The sequence below is a fragment of the Plectropomus leopardus genome, chromosome 21 (genome assembly GCF_026936395.1).
Source record: "Plectropomus leopardus strain MGB_pleo_1.0 chromosome 21, ASM2693639v1, whole genome shotgun sequence".
Classification (NCBI taxonomy): domain Eukaryota; kingdom Metazoa; phylum Chordata; class Actinopteri; order Perciformes; family Serranidae; genus Plectropomus; species Plectropomus leopardus.
This window is the reverse complement of record NC_142196.1, coordinates 26,328,094-26,347,696: the sequence shown is the minus strand read 5'-3', so window position 1 is coordinate 26,347,696 and position 19,603 is coordinate 26,328,094. Positions and strand designations below refer to the sequence as shown.

Here is a 19,603-nt window from a genome sequence, read left to right as displayed (position 1 = left end):
TTAAATTCATATATTCAGTGTTCAACCCTCAGATGTATTAAAAATATTCTGTATCTGTTTATCCACTGTCTCTGGAGAGGAGCAAACCGCGCATGCGCCTTTTAGTGCGTCACACCTCCGACTTGCCGTAGAAAAGCGAAAGTCTCCTGTGTCAGAATGTCATATGTCAAACTGGTAACTATTCTTTGTGATTTTCACCTTTTTAGCACCTTTAACTGTAATTGCATGTTAAACTGTAGCTGTTATGTTGTGTATCGTAAGTTTATTGTGTTACACGCTGATTTGTTATTTAAAAATAAATGTTTAAACGTCGCTAAATTAGTCAACAGCTGATGTTAGCATGTCGCTAGCTGATGCAGCTAACCTGTCAGTTATAAAGCGAATTCTGCTTTTTTTAAATTTATTTAACGCGTCTTTAAAATGTGTTTAATATTCTTCCGGTGGTTTAAAATGTCTGAATCATTATATACGTTGTTTTAATTGATATAACGGTTTAATTTGGCGCTTTACTCGTTAGTTCTGTCGTCATTAACAGGGTGTGTGTTGTGTCGCTTTGCCGCCAGGTGTCGCTGTGTGTCGCAGCTCCAGGTGTGGCGGCGCTGCTGAGCGGCTCCGTGCAGGCTGCCGCTGCCGCTGCCGCTGCCGCTGCCGCTGCGGAGGCGAAGAAGAAGAGCCCGCAGCCGGCTCTGAGCATCGATGAGGTGAAGTCATCAATATGTTATTATCTGTCAGCAATCTTATTTTTACAGAAAAGCTTCACTTTATGTTTGAAAGGGTGGGATATTTACGGTTTTAACCCTTTAAAACTTCAGCAAATTGGCTCAATTTCTCCTTAAAACATATAACTGAAATAACTGAAAAAATTACACTAAATAAGTTTCTTTTTTAATTCACCATTTATTTAGTGCATATTAACTTAAAGCAACAACAAATAAAACAACAGATTACCAACATTTGAATATAGCATCCATGTGTAATATGCTATATTCAACTTATCACATGGTAGAAACAAGAACAAAATGTACATTTATATTTATACTTTGTGCGAGTGTTTAGATATATTTATTTTATATTAGTACTTTTGTTTAAATTGTATTGATATATTCTACACTTTCCTACTTCTTTTCAGACTTTTGAATGGGAGCATCTGTAACTAAATTGTTGATTTCCTCTGAGGGATCAATAAAGTATTTCTGATTCTGATTCTGAATAATAGAGTAGAATAAAATATAAATACTTTATTAATCCCATGAGGGAAATTGTTTTGTTAGAGCAGCGACTGATAAAATATTTGTTAAAAAGGCAAAATAATGCAAATAAATATACAAAGGAAGGCACTTAACATAGAATAGAATAAAAAGACATAACAATAATAAAAATAAAGATATATACTGTATGTACAGAGAACAAACAACAAAAAAAGATTAAAAAGAGCAAAGATGCATAAAAAAAGGAAACATAAAACAAAACAAACAAATGAACAGCTGAAGCCTTAATTGCTTGGGTTAAATTACATTTCATGTAAAAGTTTGAAGAATGACTTTGTTTCAGCGTTATTATACTTTCTGCTCATGCCTACACACATACTCTTTATTTTTAATTTAAAGCCTTTTTATTGTTTCCTTTCCTTTCAATAATAACAATAATAATAATAAAATGTCAATTAAATCTTGTTATTTAATATCTTTTTTATGTTATTTGTTTGCATTATATTCTTAAAGATCATCATATGATTGTGGCACTGCTGTCCTATAAAAAAAACAACAAATGTCTTTAAGTTTTGGTGTTGTGAGAAAAACAGGCCTGTTTTTTGTTGTTTTTTTAAAAAATTTTGCTGATCCAAGAGGGTTTTTTAACGAGTTTATTCAGCTAAAGAAGGAGGAAAATTTTCTGTACACGTAAAAGAAACACTTCATCCTTCTGTTTATGATAGGCCGTCGTGTGTCCCCGTTATGGTTCTTTCCCTGTTTTGAATCATAACTTTGATGTAATCGTTGTGCAAATGTAACTCAGAGACGACGCTGATGTTCGCCTCGTTGTTGTTCGTTGTGGTTCAGCTGCCGTCGTTGTACACCAGCCCCGAGGTGGACTCTCGGTATGTGGAGCCGGAGGCCGGACCGCTGGAGCAGAGCGTCGCATCGCTGAGGAAATTGGCAGAACCGTACACAAACCAGTGCCAGGTGTGTCCATCATACGTCCCGACACGAACATGTCAACAAAGAAGTTTAATCATAGCAGAAGAAACGAGTTTGGGCTGAGCTGGAACATATTTTTCATATATTGAATTAAGGGTGGAGATGCTCTGCCTCTTTTTTTTGTTTCGCTGCAAAACTCAACCTGAAAATCTGCTTCTGTTTACCTCAACCTGAGACGCACTGCAATATAAATAAATTAAAAAGGTAATCAGGGCAATTTGCAGATCACAGATATAAACAAAAGCTTGAGCAAGAAGGGTTATATTGTTACACACGGAAATTTGACCTCAATTATGTAGTAAAACGTTACTAAATTAGTTAAACGACTCGTTCTAAAGTAAGAAAAACACAGCTGTTCTTATTGTCAGGTGATTATGCACAAAAGAAAACAAACTTATTATATTATTTTCAATTTCTGCCAATAAATCCCCCTAAATCTTACACAGTGGAGCTTTAAAGGTGATGTTTAAATGTGCATGTTGAAACCTGCAGAACCTGCAGCAGGTGTGTTTGCATCTGACGCTCACTGACACAAAAATTTCATCAAAGCAGATTAATTATAGCACAAAAATTGGGTTTGTGCCACTGGAAAATATCCAGTTAGTTGGAATTGAGGGTATAGATGCTCAGTTTCTGTGTAAATGCCCGACTCCATCAAACAAAATCTCTTCAGTTACCACGAGTCGTGACCTGCGAGAGAAAGAAAAACATTATGAATGAGGGACTTAAATTTCAGTTTGCACCGACAGTCGCACGTTTTCCACAGATGTTGTGGAAATATTGTTGCATTTCTGAACTGTCCAGAAGCCCAAAAATTCCTCTTGGATTTCACAGAGCTCAACTCCTCAGTTTTCATTCCTGATGTGCGGCGTCAGTGTTTTTGGTCAGCTGCTCTGACTTCCTGCCATCACTGCAGAAAAACAGCCACACGAGACGAGAGGCGAGGCAGCTGATGCACGTTTATCTCTTTTGTTTGCAAAATAACGACATAAACGAAGAGAACCACAAGCAACCAGTTAAGCAACGAGTTTCTGTGAAGCTCGTTATTATGAAATGTTGGTGTCTTCAGATTTGTTTTTGTTATGTTGATGATTTCGGTTGAAAACACTCCCAATAAAAACGTTATTGTAACTGTCACAGACGCGTCACGTTCTCACGTTTTCCAACCGTCAGTCTCATCCTCGTGCACCTGATTTGGCAAAAACGATATGAACTCAACGATGACCTGATCAGATTTTGTTGGTCAAAGGTCGCGGTGACCTTTCGCCCGTCTCATTTTCGTGATTGCAATATCTCAGAAGGACTTGAGGAAGTTTCCTTAAATTTGGCACAAACGTCCACTTTTGACTCAAGAACCGATTACAATCAAGAGTTTGTAGGTTAAAGTCACTGAAGTGTCACAAAAAATGTTTTTTGGCAATTACTCAAATATTCATATTAAAACAAATTTCACACAAATGTTTAATAGATATGATGATGAAGGTCTGGGATTTTGTATCTAAAAGGTCACTTTAACGTGACGTAATTAACGCGTGCTAATAACCAACCAACATTCCCGTCTTTAAGAGGCTTCAGGGGGTTAAATTTTAAAGCCAAAATAACGATTCTGGTATCATATGAAACTAGCAGATTGAGGGAATCCAGTGATACTAGCTTCTCGTAAGGGGGGCGGACTAACACGCCAAAGTTCGGCTAAATTTGGTGATGGTCCCTTGACCTCTGAGTGAAAATGGGATCAGTCGGTTCCCACGAGTCTCGTCTTTACAGACGCGCCCACTTTATGCAGTTTTTACCGTCATTTGTTTCCTAATCGAGACAATCTGGTAAGAACTGCTTCACTTTGTTAATGTGGACTTCAAAACTGTTTTTAAATGCAAAATAATGTGATTAAAAACGTGATTAAAAGATGCGATTAATCGTGATTAACTATTGAAATTTCCCGATTAATCGCAGTTTAAAAATATAATTGTTTGACAGCCCTGATCATAACGTTGTGCATGTCGATACTGAACGGCTGAATCAGGCATTTGATTTGAGTTATTTGATTCAGTTTTTGTCACAGATTTTTGATTTTTTAAAATATTTTTTTTGCAGAAAACAGGCCAGGCTGCAATGGAGAAAGTCGAGGTAAGTGACATGTAAAGATACTGCTTGTTTGTTTTTTTGTTTTTGTTTCTTCTTCTTTTTTTTGTTGTTGCTGTTTGGGGTTTTATGAGGAAGTGTATTTTTACCCACTGTGATAAAAGCGATACTTACCGTGAGCGCAATAATTAGTCGTGCTGAGTGTGCTTAATCTCGTTTTTGTGTTTATTTTATTAGGGTTTTAAAGGGTCCGTCTTTTTTTTTTTTAAATATAGATTCACAAGTTTGACAAATATGAGAAACAAGCTTTTGTACTTTAACATGCTGCATATTTTTTCTAAGCTCTCCTTTTCATATGTGTTTACAAACTGTTTAGTTCCCTAATATTCATTTGAGTGACTCCATATCTGATCTGTCTGTAGATGATTTGAAGTGCATAATACAGGAGTTCTGTTATATTTTGAGCAGTAATTGGTCACTTTTCAGTTGTTTTATAGACTTAGATCTGCACAAGTGCTGTAAAAAAAAAACCAACAAGGGGGAAAACATCACAAACCATAAACCTGATTTTGCACGTCTGCTTGTTAACACTGAAATTCTGAACATCTTCACCCTGGAAGAGTTTTATTAGGCCCATTTTCTGTCTTAAAATGCAGTTTGTATGTGAACAAAAGGCTAAAACATACAGTGTTTCTAGTCCAGCTGAAGACTGAACCCAAAATCTAAAATCTGAGCCTCACAGCCGTGAACACGTTAAGCAAACAACAATTCTGCAGACAGTAGACTATTTTCACACTTGTTTTTATGTGAAGTCACCTTTTATATGTCTATTTATTTATTTATTCATCTTTTATCTCTTTTCCTCTTCTCAGTTTGCTGCTCTGACTCTATTTTTCTGCTCTTCATCCCCCTGATACCCTGTTCTCATCCTCCTTTCAGTCTTAAGTTACTTACTTGTTCACCTGTTTCTTTTTTTAAACTAGTTCTGATCTTGTTTTATCCCCACTGATATGATTTCATCTTCTTATATTATTTTTATCATTTTTTTTGCTTTTATTCTTACATTAGATTTTTTTTATTTTATTAATTATTATTTTTATTTATTTATTCCTGTATTTGATATTCTCTTGTTGAGCATTCGTGTTCACATTTTATTCTTTTGTTTGATTTCTTTAGACCTTTCTCTGTTTGGCATGTTTTTTACACATTTATGTTTATTACTCCCAAAGTTCCTGCTATTATTAAAGGTGCTGTATAAGTAAAATTATTATTATTATCAATTCTTTTTGTATATTTTATGCCACATAAGAAAATATGTTGTACTGTATCTCTCTTTCCAGCAAGTTTACAAGACTGTGGAGCCCACAATCAGCACCTCCATAACAGCAGTCACAGGTGAGGAAGCCGTCAGTGCAACATGTCACATAATCATGAGAGCTCGCTGCAGACCCCCAAAAATGCAGTTTGACTGAACTGTTAAAAAACAAAAAACTTCACGGTGTAAAAATGGTGGAATTTCCCTTTAAAGTCGTTGACAGGTGATTTTCGGATGTTTCAGTACTTGTCAGTCCTCTTCACTCACTGGTTGATTTTTCAGATGTGTACCAGTTCCTCAGTGACCCTCCTCCTGACCTCTACCCCAGTGTGGCGGTGGTGGGTTTCTCCGGCTTCCTGGGACTTTATTTAGCCAAAGGTAAACACACACACACACACACACACACACACACACACACACACACACACACACACACACACACTGACCTGCATTACCTCACAGAGCAGCAGAAAGATCAAACCCGTTACAGAGGTAAGGTGATTTTAAGATAATATGACGAGTCCTACCGACAGATTCTGCACCTGAACTGGCTCCTGTTTAATGCTAAATATGAACATAGACCTGCACACTACCCAACAGTCATGGCTGCATATCTATTTATGACAAAAATACCAAAGAAATAAGAAACTATTCATATTTTTGAACACAGGCGTATTTCTGGGGTGGAAATCTGGAAGAGAGTTTTTTCACTTCAGGCTGCTGTTTGCTCGCATGTTTGTTTTGTTTTTACTTCTCAAGTCTTTTTGTGACAGTTTTCCGTGTGCTCTTCCTTTAATCCAGGAGCATTTTCTCTGTAGGGAAACAACAAAAGCATCCTTAAATTAAGTGCCACAATTAAATAGACCAGCTGACATCAGCTCGATGTGTCTTTCTTTTTATGATCATCTGCTGCACGTGTGTAGTTTAACATACGCCGCATGTTCACGTCAGGGAAGCACATGCTGCCTTCATGCTGCTGAAGTCGTCTCTCTGGTTTTGGATCATATTCCTGCTGGAACATGTAACGTAATGAAGCATGTAATTAACAGGTCGTCTTTAAGTTTGTCTCAGGTTTGTCTGAGGGGGGGAGTCAGTGTCAGACTGTCAGAAAAACGCAGCTGTGACAAACTGTGACGAGGAAACGTTAAACTGTGCTGTTGGTTAAAAACGTGTTTCTGTTTCAGGCTCCAGAGTGAAGCAGCTGCTGTTTCCTGTTGGACTCATGGCTCTGAGCGCCTCCATGTTTTACCCTCAGCAGGCTGCGTCTCTGCTGAAGGTGAGTATGTTGTTATTCTGTCGGATCCAGGGTCCTTAAAAAGTCTTAAAAGACATTGGATTCATTAATCTAAAAATAAGGTTTTAAATGTTAATAAAATTACTTAAATCAATCTTTCAAAAGGCTTAAAAATGGAAAAATGAGACGAGGGATTTTTATAAATCCATAGAAATGTCCTAAAATCAGATAAATGTCCGAAATCTTAAAAACATCGTAAAATCTAAAAAAATGTCCTAAAATCCTAGAAATGTCCTAAAGTCCTATAAATGTTCTCAAGTCTTAGAAGTGCCCTAAAATCGAAAAAATATCTTAAAATCCTAGAAATGTCCTAAAATCCTATAAAAGGTCCTTTAGGAAACATACACGGTGATGCTGCTGCTGGCCCCTGGCCCCTTTTTGTTTAAGTGGCCCCAAAGCAAAGTAAGTTGCTCCGTAATACTTAAATAAGAAAAATCAGCCTTAACTTTTAATTAAAATCTTGAAAAAGTCTCAAAAGCTTCAGATTTAAGCGTCTGTCGCCTCTGGGCGCCCGGTTTTAAATTTCACCTTTTCACTTTGTCACACCACAGGACATCACATCTCTGCTGTGACCCAAAAAATAGATTTTCTAGATAGTTAATAAGCCGACAAAAACGACAATATAATAGAGGAAAAAAATAAAGCCTCTTCATCTGTTCGACCTCCCAAAATAAAGCCTGGAAGCAGCTGTGAAAGCAGCAACAGTGAACCGTTTTTCATGTTCAGGGACAAAGTTCCTGCTCAGTGTTTTTGGTGCAGCACAAAGTTTATTTCAGGACTTATTTAGTAAAGGAAAATCCCGCCTCGCCCTGTAACCTGCAGCTCACGCTGACATCACGTAGATGAAAAGTTTCCAGGCGTTAGTCAGAGCGAATCAGCGACGGAGCTGTGAGCGTTTCCTGTCAGGAAAGGGCTGCGCTCTCCTGCAGGAAGTCCTGGCTGTGAAAGTGCTTGTATTTCCCGCTGATGTCTGGCTCCTTTTATTTACTGTATTTCCACCCAGAGAGCCGACAGGCAGGAACACACACACACACACACACACACACACACACACACACACACACACACACACACACACACACACACACACACACACACACACACACAGATACGGAGAGAGACACACCCAAACGCGTTCACACTCGAGCTCACACCCAAGCAGAGGGCGACCAGATAAAACGACACGCAAGTCAGAAGATTTCTCTGAATTTCTTTCAAATAAAACCAGTTTATTTACGGGTTTAAATTTTACATATAGTGTATTTGTTCCAGTATTTTTAGAGAATCTTTTTTCTTATAGTTTATTGTAAATTCCCTAATTATGAATTTGGGTCAAAGACGAGACGTGCATATTTTTTCCACAATATTTCTATTTAGATTTTCCATATTTTAAAACACAGCTTTTGCAGGCGTGTAACATATAACGTGCAGTTGTGACATTATACAGAATAAAGAATCAGAATCAGCTTTTTTGGCTAACTACGCTCACACAGACGAGGAATTTAAAATCAGTTAAATTTGCTCTCAATGTACAGGAATTAAACAGTAAATATAAAAGGAAAATAAAAGAGAAAAACAGGAAAATATAGTTTTAAATCCACATATGTACAAGCCCTAATGCAACATTTTTTTGTTTTTTAAAAACAGTGCAAAGGGTCATTTGGACGAAAAGAGTTTGAGCAGTTTGTGTCGAATCTGCAGCGATGTTACCTTTTTGATAAAATAAAATAAATAGACAAATAAAGAAAGTCATTGTTTAACCCTTTAACAGGCATTGTAACCACACGGTTGACTTTTTTTTTTTTTTTTACCGTGCATTTAACACAGATTTTTTGTGATCTTGTGTTTTTATCAATGACAGTTTGTTTTTTAATATATATTTTATACAGATCTTTCTCACTAGATTTTTATTTGTATCTATTTATTTTTGTAAGTTTATTGTATGTATGAAGTTACTTTTATTTTTAGATCTATATGACATTACATTGACTTTTATGCTTTTTACAATGTATTATACATGGAAAAAATATTCTTATAAACTGAACTTGAACATATTCTATGGTCTATAATGTACAATTTTTTGCAAATGCATCTCTTAGTGTGACTGTTAAAGGGTTAATGTCGGTGGCCGTGCCATTATTCTGACTGAGTCCCGGAAATGGATTAAAATATTCTTGAAAAAGTTGCGGAAAAGTTTTGAAAATTCTTTGCTAAAAATGTGGAATTGCAGATTAAATGTGCGTTAAATTAAGATGATGAGGACGCTCTGAGCTCTCAGACCCGTTACAATCATCCGTCTCTTTACGTGCGGGTTAATGTTGTTTTTAGGACGCTCTGAGCTCTCAGACCCGTTACAATCATCCGTCTCTTCACGTGCGGGTTAATGTTGTTTTTAGGACGCTCTGAGCTCTCAGACCCGTTACAATCATCCGTCTCTTTACGTGCGGGTTAATGTTGTTTTTAGGACGCTCTGAGCTCTCAGACCTGTTACAATCATCCGTCTCTTTACGTGCGGGTTAATGTTGTTTTTAGGACGCTCTGAGCTCTCAGACCTGTTACAATCATCCGTCTCTTCACGTGCGGGTTAATGTTGTTTTTGGTGCTTCCACCAGGTGAGTCGGGACTCGGCGTACACCTGGGCTCAGCAGGGCCGCAGCACCCTGGAGACTCTTTGGAAAGAGCCGCCGTTCAGCAAAAAGAAGGTGAGTCTGTAGTTTTCTGAGTACTGATGATGAAGTTTAAATGGGAAGTAACGAAACAGACTTCCAAAATACATAAAAATAAGATCAACATATTAATAATAATAATAATAAACCATTAGTCAAATTATTTAGATTTTATCGTACAAAAAAACGTCGTTGTCTACGTTGATATTTAACTGTATATATATTTTACAGAAAGGGTTTATAATGAGTTTCCTCGTTTAAACCAGGATACACCAGAACATCAGGTTTAAAAACCCAAATAGTTTGTTGTGTTGCGATGTTACGATAAAACGATTTTTTATGGACCTAGATTCTGTGCCTGCATATTTTTTTTTATTTTAAATACCTCTCAATGGCAGTTAATGTACTCCATTTTGCATAGATATACCAATTTTTTTTATTTGATGTATTTTTTTATTTTTTAATCTATTATAATAATAATAATAATAATAATTATTATTATTATTATTATTATCATTAGTAGTAGTAGTAGTAGTAGTAGTAGTAGTAGTAGTAGTATTTTAATTATATTATTATTATAATAAATAAATTCTGAATTACTATATTATTATGTGCTATCTGATTGTAAAAAGCTGTATTTTATAGCATGAAAAATCTAAATAAAAACATTGTGGGGATAAAAAGTGATAAAGGTTTATTGTTATGGCTATTCTGACTTTTTTTTTTTTTACTTTGAGAAGAAAGAGCGAACAGAGCGCGACGACTCGACCAGATGAGACGGCAAGAAGAAGACGACACACACCTGAGAGACTTTCACCTCCCAGTAACACACACACACACACACACACACACACACACACACACACACACACACACACACACACACACACACACACACACACACACACAATCTCCTCCATGAAGCAGGTCTTTTCACACCCATCCACATTCTGGTTTATCAGATAACTCCGAAATCTGCTTCTTGGATATTTCGTCCTCCTCCTCCTCCTGCTCCTCCTCCTGCTCCTCCTCCTGCCCCTGCTCCTCCTCCTCCTCCTCCTCCTCCTCCTGCTCCTCCTCCTCCTCCTTGTCTCCAGTCTCTCCTGGTTTCTCCCTCTCTGACGTCAGCTCCTCCAGTCGCTGCTTTGTTCAACAAACACACATCACAGAGTGGAGTTTGTGCAGCGTTTTCTCTCTGAGGGCGTTTTCATGCATCGTACCTGCACTTCCTCCTCCTGTTATGAGTTAAAGCTGCACAAACACGACGTCGCAGAGACGCAAAGCTGCCAAAACTCACAGATTACTGATCAGAGCTGAAACCAGTGAGAGATTCATCAGTCAGCTGAATGACAGAAAATGAATCTGCAAATATTTTGAGTCAGTTCATCCTTTTTATGGTATTTTTTAAACAACGTTTGCTGCTTAGAGCTCCTCAAATGTGAGAATTTGTTCCTTTTCTTCACCTTACTTTTCATTTAAGTGAAAATCTTTGGGGTTTTTGGACTTTTTGAAAGCAGTTTGACGTCACCTCAGACATTTTTTTCACCTTTTTATGGACCAAATGATTAAACTATGAATTAAAAAAAATAATAGAAAGAATTTTCCAGTTCTTACCTCTGCTTCTGAGGATATTTCTGTTTTTTAGTCTGTTTTTATTTGTGTCTTCATCTGGATAGAAGACGGATATCTCAAAAAATGTTGTGTTATTGAAGCAAAGGGTGAAAACCGAAGTACCACAACTCGGGTATCATCGAAATTTCCCAATTTAGCCCTCGTGATTATGACGTCGGAGGGCTGTTCGTGCGCTCGTAACTCGTAAATATGATGTTTGGGAGGAGCACGTGAAGGTCGCAGGAGAGCTTTGGAGGAACACGTCTGAGAGAGCGCGTCGCTCGTCTCATCGGACTCTCTCAAGAGAGTTTTTGTTTGTTTTTTTGCATCTTTTGCAAAATGTATACCGTTTCCTTGGAGCCTTTTCTCTGGGTTATGAAGTGCCATTTTTTGTCATCCACATGATATAAAGTCAAGACAGCTGTGACCAACCGATATTTAATATTTGGGTTTGGTATTACGTCAGCACGTTGATCTAAAAAAAATGCAGCTTTCAGCAGCAACATTTTTCCAGCAAGATCATTCCCCACCAACACTCGCTCACATGTCCACATATTTATTTATGTATCCAGGTCGCAGTTTGACGCAAATACTACTGCAGTGCTACAGTAAAGGGCCAATAACGCGTGTACTCCGGCTGGATTTACTCACTAATGAAGTGAATGTGTTTGTTGTTGATGTGTAAGAATAATGATGCACTGTGTGTCTGTATGAGATTTTATCTTAATGCAATGTTATTAAATCTGGCATCTGACGGAGACGACCTTTTCGTTAGCAGTTATTCAACCAAACACTGTTTTTTCTGGCCTGTGGCAGATTAGGTCATTCAGAAAACTTCAGATGGAAAATATTTATAAAAAAAAAAAGCCAAAATCTGGTTATTGTGGCAGAAAAAAAGGTAAAAGACAAACTCACAACTAGAATATAATATCAAGTTGGAGAAATTTAGAAAATTAGATCTAGATATTATATAACTACTAAACAGGTCCTTTTTAAATTAAATATTTAACCCCTAGAGAGTGTTTGGCACACTTTACGCTCTTTTCATTCTTCATTTTTCGATCATTGTGTGTGTGTTGATGCATGTGTCCTAAATGTAGTCCAGATTGTGTATTTGAGTGTAATCAGTGAATTTGCAGCTCAGCTCCTACAATAAGTCTAAAATACACTGTGGAAACTAAATAGTTACATTCAGACTGTTCAGGTCCAAAAATGCTCCATTGAAACCCATTCAAACTGACATTTTTGATCCCACAGCCATCAGAGCAGAAAAACAGGACTTGTATTATTTCTGGGTGTCATTCTGGGCTTTTGACTCTGAATTTGTCATTTTGACTATTTTCCACCTAAAAAAAATCTCCTCTGCTTGTAGAATAAGGGTTAAACATCTGAAAATGAATGAATATTTGATATTTATTATTAGGATTGATGCTTGTTAAAAATATAAACTAAATGAAAATAGAAAATAATATTAATATCTGATATTTTTTACAGCTTGATTTTGAAAAGTGCATTTTGTTTCATATTTGACATCATTAGTTTAGAGCCTGAACGCACTCGAGATAATCCGCGCAGTGATGTGGTTGGCGGATGTAGTTTGGTAGAGAGAAAATAGTTCCTGCCGTAATTTCGGGAGGGTTTATGAATGTACTGTGGTATCACAGCTTGTTCCACATGCAACAATTAAGATGTCTAATGTAAAAAAACTATTTATTTAGTCTGTCTTTGAATTAGTGTGTCTCCTGTATGTTTTATTGTATTTCTGTAGCGTTTGAACTGTCAGTACTTTTTACTTTGACTTTTGTATCTTGTTTATCACCACACGTTTTATAATTGTTTGTTCTTTTTCTGTTGCGCTTCTTTTATTGTGAAGCACTTTGAGCTGCATTCCTTGTTTGAAAAGTGCTCTATAAATAAAGTTTATTATTACTATTAAAGGCCAGAAACAATCATTAACCCCCGTCATCAGCTGTGTGATACTGGGATCCTGATACTGGGATCCTGATACTGGGATCCTGATGCTGGTTTTGACTGGGAGGCTCTGAGCGGCTGTGTGTTGTGACTCTGGTGTGCAGAGGTCGCGTCTCGTGGTTTTGGCTGCTGCATTTCCTCTTTAAGTCTGCAGAAAGTTCACTGGCAGAGAAACAGACGTGGAGTCACGTGGAGAGTCTCTCCGGTGTCTTTGTGCCGACTGTTTCTGCCGTAATCTCATTTCCTCTCTTTGCCTTTAAACATCTGGTTTTGGTTTTTCGTTGGACGCTGATGTCGTGTTTGATGCAACTCTCCTCCGCTGTTGAGACGATCGAGTTTTCGTGGCTGTCAGAGAAAAACTGGATTTAAACTTTTAAATTAAAAGTGGAAAAAACTCGGCTGCCGACTCGTTGGAAAACCCTTTTCACGTGTCCCAGGAAGCTGAAGTGCTGAGTGGATGAAAATAGAGCCGTGACTTTGACATTTTCAGTTTCAGTGACAGACGAAAGGACAAAAAACGAATTTAAACCTCATTTGTACTTTTAGAAAATTGAAACCGGCAGTAAAAAGCACTCATACTGTTCTCTAAATATGTATGTTTTTACTGCCAAAGTACACGTGTGAATATATTTTATCCTTTTAATTATTGATGAGTTTCAGAGTTTATTTTAGACCCAAAATCAACTGAAAACGAGTCAAATTAAGAGCTTTTTTATTTCCAGAGTATCAGTACCAGTTTTTTTTCTCGCCATTGATTACTGAAAGTTACAATAGTATATTAAAGTACGATTTAAACTCCTTTTTTGTTTTTTTCATTTTAAACAGGAAAATATGTCTTTAAAAGTATTTATCAGGGTATATTTTAGTCTATTTCATTTATGTATTTATTAATAAGTGCATCATTGACTCTATTTGCAATATTTGCATGAGGAATAGTGTCCATACTTTTAAACAACATTGATTTGTATTTCTACGCTTTTTTAAATAAAAATCGATCAAACGGTTTGCAGAATTTGAGATTTGATTTGAAGGTTTAGGTATTTAATGTGAAGAAGGATGAGACCACTGAGATGTGATTTAAATTACTTTATTGCAAACTTTAGTAGTAATAATAATCACTCTACCTGCTGATAAAATGCACAGACTAAGACTGACGGTTAAAATAAACAGAAATGATTCTGGGTCATATTGGCGACAGACGAAAAGCTTACTAAGATTATGAACTGAGTGCATAAACATAAAACTACCATACACAATTTTCCCTTTTTAAAAAGCTCAACTTTTCTGAATCAAAGCTCGTCTGAGCCGAGAAGACGCCGAGCGGCCGACGGACTCCTGAGCCGGCTGCTGTGAGGTCGCCGCTCTGAACTCACACAGGACCGAGAGCCAGAGCGCCGACGACACCATCAGAGATCCAAAAACACGACTCGTCAAAAAAAGCAGCCAAAGCTCCGTCTGTGGTCAGGCTCTCATGTCGTCTCCTCCTCCTCCTCCTCCTCCTCCGGTGTGCGCCCGACCTTCATCACTCCTCGGGCGGAGTGCCCATCTTCACCAGGCTGCTCTTGTCGAACCTGAAGAGCCTCCAGCCCTCCTCCTCAGAGAGATCCTCGGCGCCGCGCCGCTTGTAGAACTCGATGGACGACTCGTTGTTCTCCGCGACGACAAACATCATGCCGGTGCAGCGCGTCTTCATCGCCAGCTGGAAAAGGAACAAGACTGAGTCAGTTTTGCTTTTCCAGAAAAGTTTCGTGACTCAGAGTCTTCCACTCTACAGACGCTCATAAAGCCCTTCTTTCATTTTTGTTTCATTCTGTCTGATTTTTTTGTGCACACTGAGCCGACGACTTCTGCTTCATAGATGGTATTTATATTATTTGGGTTGCTCTTTATTTTTTTTTCTTAAAATGTCCCTTTTAATTTTGCATAAATCCTGCGTGGTTTTAAATCTGGGATCAACCTTGTAAAGACTTTTTTTTTTGAAAAGCTCTTCATATGTTCCAGTTTTTTATTGAAACCAGCTGAGGAGTTTTTAGAACATTAACCTTATTCAGCCTAATCCAGGAGGGACCGGTCCATCAGTACTGTGACACCTGTCACAGGTCACAACAGCAGACCGGCTCCTGGTCTGGAAACCTGTGTGGTGGTTCAGAGTCCGGCTCGGTAATGTAAAGATATCATATGTATTCAGATATGAGACTATATTTCCTCTCAGATACGGTTACACGGCGATAATAAATGGTGTTTTTTTCCTGATTTTAAGGGCTGCGTTACAGTAAAGTGATGCACTTTTCTCAACTTATCAGACACTTGTACTTATTTTAATACGTATTACATCTACATTTCTAATGACTGTTGATCAGAAATGGAATTGTGCTGATATTTTTCCGAAGTACCAATAATCATTCCTAAAATATTCTCAATTCTGTCTCTTGTTGTGGCTTTAATGAATTTAATGAGTTTGTTTTTGAGGAGATATAAAAATATTGAGATATTTATCGTGTATCGGGATATGGCCTAAAAATATCGCAACATAATTTTCAGCCCGTATCACCTAATTCAGAGCTTTAGAACCGGACTAAGAACGGCCCTATTTGATCATTTATTTTGACACAGTAAACATACTCACGTCGCTGAGATGGCGCAGGAGCTCCGAACCGATGCCGAGTCCTGCAACGATTAAAAAGGAGCGCTCATTAATAAAGAAGCAGCTAAGAAATATGACTACGTTTATAAGCTGGGCCAGATGAGTTGATTTTTTACCTCTGTACTCCGTCATCACGTAGAACTCCTCCAGGTAGAGCTGTTTGCCGACCCAGGGGTCATAGGTGAAGTAGTACATGACAAAACCCACCACCTTCGAATCTGCAGACACACAGTGATCACACACTTCAGTATCCTGATGCCACATGTACTTTTATATATTGTTTTTATTATAATACATACCCATATTACATACAGTCATTACAGCACATACAGAAATAAAGTTATTATTATATGATGTAGATACGCGAGTCTCAGTGCTGCCTGAATAACAGACTCAGAGCTGCACTCGTGGATTTCTGCACATATTTGCAGAAATATTTGGAACAATTTATGCAAGAATCACAATAACTAGTGCAAAGAGCTTTTTACTTTAACCCTTTAACACCTGGATTGACATGTTTTCTTGTGCTGCATGCAAACGCCTTTTACAAGCATTTTATGCTCTGAAAATTGATTTGATTTATTTGAAAACATGGGGAAGTTTACGGAGCAACTTGGCAATAAAGGTTTCACAAATTGGGGAAAAAAAATAAAATAAGACAGAGTAGCAGAATATTAGAGAATATTAGATCAAAAAATGGGAAAATGTTGTTTAATTTTTAAAATAATGTTCTTGTTTATTTTTGTTTTTTTACTTTTTTTGGTCACTCATCCGGTAATTTTACTGTAACTTTTTACTCATTTTTGGCAATTTTTGGACCATTTCTTGATATTTTGTTTGTTGCCACCTTCACAAGCTTTTGGAAGAAATCAGGCCAATGTGCTCAGCTTTCAAAGGGTTAAGTATTTAATGTCCTCCCTCTCCCTGCGAGCAGCTGCAGCCGGGAACCTCTCTCATTCACAAACATGCCTCAGCAGGCCTCAGGTATGATTACATCTGTAATTATTTCACAAAAACAGGAAGCACAGGCTGTGTATGCATTTAGCTTTACGTTGTCGGTCTGTGCAGATGGCCGAACAAACAGCGTCGTAAGCTTAAATGCAGAAGTGTTATTCTGGGAGAGGAGCTGAGTTGGCGCTCAGGTTTCACTTTGATGACAGTGAAGAAAATAATAATAATAATAAACAGGCTTATGAGACAATCTCACCTCAAAAATGATTACAAAAACATACTGAATCCTACAATATCAAAAAATAAGAACAAGTAGACATAGAGTCTGTAAAGTACAATTATAATGCCTACGTAAAAAAGCGAAAAACATCAAATAAAATGTAAAAACACTGCACTGAGGGTGTATTGACCTCTGTGTGTTTGAAGCTGTTTGAAAATGGTTCATCTTGAACAGTTTTGGGAGGAGCTAACTCGAGTGTGTGTTGGTTTCTCACCGTCACTGCTGCTCTCTCCTTGGATTTCAGCGATGATGCAGCGGTAAAACGGGGTGTCACCAAATCCATCCTCAAGGAGTTCTGCAAAGAAATAAAACCTTTGAGCACGAGACTAAAAATACTTTTAATGTGTGCGTGTGTGCAGGTGGATGTGTATAAAACTCACCTTTTTCAGTCAGTGTCACCTGGTGCTCCATCTCTTCGTATTTTGCCAGTTCCTGGAATAAAAAAGTAAGAAAAAACATGATAGGTTTCGTGCTGAATCGACTGGTTGTTGCTGCCAAATGATACCGAATCGTTGAAGCCAAAACACATTGAAAAGATCTGATAAGACGGCAAATATTTACTAACTAATATAAATAAATAAAAGAGAACTGCAACCAAAATATTTGCTGAGCGGAACATTTTACTTTTAAAACATGAACTTTAGACTGTTTTTTGGGATGCAAACCGTGCAATGACAACACACATCATATGTGAAATAAGATCATATTGGTATATTAATTCTACCCCAATTAGAAAAAAACAACAACTTGATAACTGATTATTGTCTGACAAGAAATGTAATGTTTAAAGCTGAAGAAATTAGTCGTTGCACAAAACTTATATTGTGCTTCCACCTGGGATGAAATGTGCTGTATAAGCACATTTTTTCTTGCTTGATGGGTATTTTTCTGATATTTTATTGACTATTTTACTTGAAATAATGATGAAAATACTCATTGTGTGTTTCTGGTTGTTAGGTCAGTAGTTGTACAACTGTAGTACTTAAATCAATGTCAACCTTTATAAAAACATACACTAAGAGGTATTTGGACCACATTTATGTGTTGTAAATTTAATATATTTGATTTAAGACTGTTGGTCAGACAAATGATCTAAAGACGTCCTCGAGTATGGTACATATTTATGCATTTTGTACTCTCCTGATATTTTTTAGAGTATTTCTACGTGAAGCACTGATGAATATACTCATAGGTTGCTCTTGTTGTGTTATTAATGTCAGGTCGGTGCTTATACAACTGCAATAACATTAATCGGCGTCAGCCTTGATAAGCGGATAAGCTGAAGGTAAGACTGACCATATTTGGAAACCGTCAGTCTGACCGGATGTGACCCGTCTGGCTGTAAACAAAAGACCACCGACACTAATGTAACACTCTGACATCCACCGGAAAACTTACACCGACCTCTTTGTCACCATTTCACGGCTTAATTCACCCTTTTTAAGCCGTCTGAATTTAAACACCGGAACTGCAGTTACAGTTAAAGGGGAGGTCAAGGCTAGCGAACGGTTTAGCCACACAAACACCGTTAGCTAGTAATTCAAAAAAAGGCGACCGTTATTTTTCCGTTGGCGCAGTGATAATGTGTTTTTATCGTTTTTTTACGCTCACCTTCACCAGTCGTAATATATCAGGCACGTCCCTGGGTTCAGCTTTTCGTAACTTATACTCCATTTTCTTCTTTTACTCTTTTTTCCTCTCGTTAGAAGTCCTCTGTACGTGAAGTGAAAGATTAATTGTTTCTTCATTCGCTTCGCAGTGGCCTTTCCCCCGCAGTCAGCCTCTGGTCCGGACGCGTTCGTCGAGACAAGATCATCCAGGTAGGTCTCCCCCTCGGCTGGGTCGCTGCCGCTCAACTGATGCCTCCTTTGTTTACATGGCGGTATTTATATCCGGCTCGTGCTGAAATGTGGTTGGTCAGTTCCGACGGCTCTCGCATTTCTGACCAATCAGCGGCTCCCTCTGGCCTTTCGCGCAGCCAATCGAAACACAAGATGTAGTCACGTGACGCGTTTGTTTACATTCTGCATCCTTGTTTTTGACCGAAACTTGGCAAAGTAACTGTTTTTAAAACTAATGAACTGAGTATTAGATCGTTTATTAAAGAGGCACTCAGACCTTTTACTGGAGGAAAAATAGCAATGCCATCTTGGAAAAATACTATGTTACAAGTAAAAACCCTGCATATTTATTTTACTAAAGTAAAAGTACAAAGGTGATGGCATCAAAATATACTTAAATAACCAAAAGTAAAAGTACTCTCTATGCAAAATAGCCAATGTATATATTATATTACAGGATCCTCCCGATTATCGGGCCTTAGCACGCTTCTTGGATTGTAACACATTTCTAGGTTTTAGGACGTTTTATAGGGTTTTGTAGGATTTTAAGACATTAGGGGCTTAGCTCGGACCTCTGTTGGGGGGTGCAGGGGATCCTTCACCGGCACTTTATAAAATAAATAAATAAGATCATTTTGATGCTGTTTTATGCGCTCTTGCACCTCATGTGTACTAAAAAAAAGTCCACTAGCCCACAGCATGACTATGTGTAGCCGTTACAGTGAGCGTTATACATAATGCAGCTATAATACG

The 19,603-nt window shown here is 37.7% G+C and overlaps 2 protein-coding genes across 3 annotated transcripts; one reads left to right on the top strand and one right to left on the bottom strand.

Moving 5' to 3' along the window:
• Positions 1–71: 71 nt before the first annotated feature.
• apoob (apolipoprotein O, b) lies at positions 72–11,923 on the top strand. Of its 2 annotated transcripts, none has more exons than XM_042510631.2 (9): positions 72–174; positions 564–701; positions 2,058–2,180; positions 4,290–4,322; positions 5,618–5,672; positions 5,875–5,970; positions 6,777–6,868; positions 9,499–9,588; positions 10,293–11,923. In XM_042510631.2, the coding sequence occupies exons 1-9, from the start codon at positions 157–159 to the stop codon at positions 10,326–10,328; spliced, it is 681 nt and encodes a 226-aa protein (XP_042366565.2). In that variant the 5' UTR covers positions 72–156; the 3' UTR covers positions 10,329–11,923. The 2 variants fall into 2 exon arrangements, with proteins under 2 accessions (XP_042366565.2, XP_087928282.1); XM_088072156.1 differs by having other exon boundaries at positions 10,290–11,923.
• A 2,282-nt stretch (positions 11,924–14,205) lies between these two features.
• On the bottom strand, positions 14,206–18,878 carry LOC121960777 (diamine acetyltransferase 1-like). The gene is made up of 6 exons (XM_042510632.2): positions 18,621–18,878; positions 17,390–17,441; positions 17,224–17,304; positions 15,895–15,996; positions 15,761–15,801; positions 14,206–14,833 (listed from the first exon to the last, which is right to left on the bottom strand). Exons 1-6 carry the CDS (start codon positions 18,681–18,683, stop codon positions 14,657–14,659), a joined length of 516 nt encoding a protein of 171 aa, XP_042366566.1. The 5' UTR covers positions 18,684–18,878; the 3' UTR covers positions 14,206–14,656.
• Positions 18,879–19,603: the final 725 nt, after the last annotated feature.

Excerpts from the sequence above, each read along its gene's own strand:
- apoob (XM_088072156.1), top strand. Across the intron at positions 702-2,057 it reads CGGCTCTGAGCATCGATGAG|CTGCCGTCGTTGTACACCAG; the intron begins GTGAAGTCATCA and ends GTTGTGGTTCAG. Across the intron at positions 2,181-4,289 it reads CGTACACAAACCAGTGCCAG|AAAACAGGCCAGGCTGCAAT; the intron begins GTGTGTCCATCA and ends TTTTTTTTGCAG.
- LOC121960777 (XM_042510632.2), bottom strand. The coding sequence starts at position 18,683 with ATGGAGTATAAGTTACGAAAAGCTGAACCCAGGGACGTGCCTGATATA. Across the intron at positions 17,305-17,389 it reads GGTGACACTGACTGAAAAAG|AACTCCTTGAGGATGGATTT; the intron begins GTGAGTTTTATA and ends ATTTCTTTGCAG. Across the intron at positions 15,802-15,894 it reads CGTGATGACGGAGTACAGAG|GACTCGGCATCGGTTCGGAG; the intron begins GTAAAAAATCAA and ends TAATCGTTGCAG.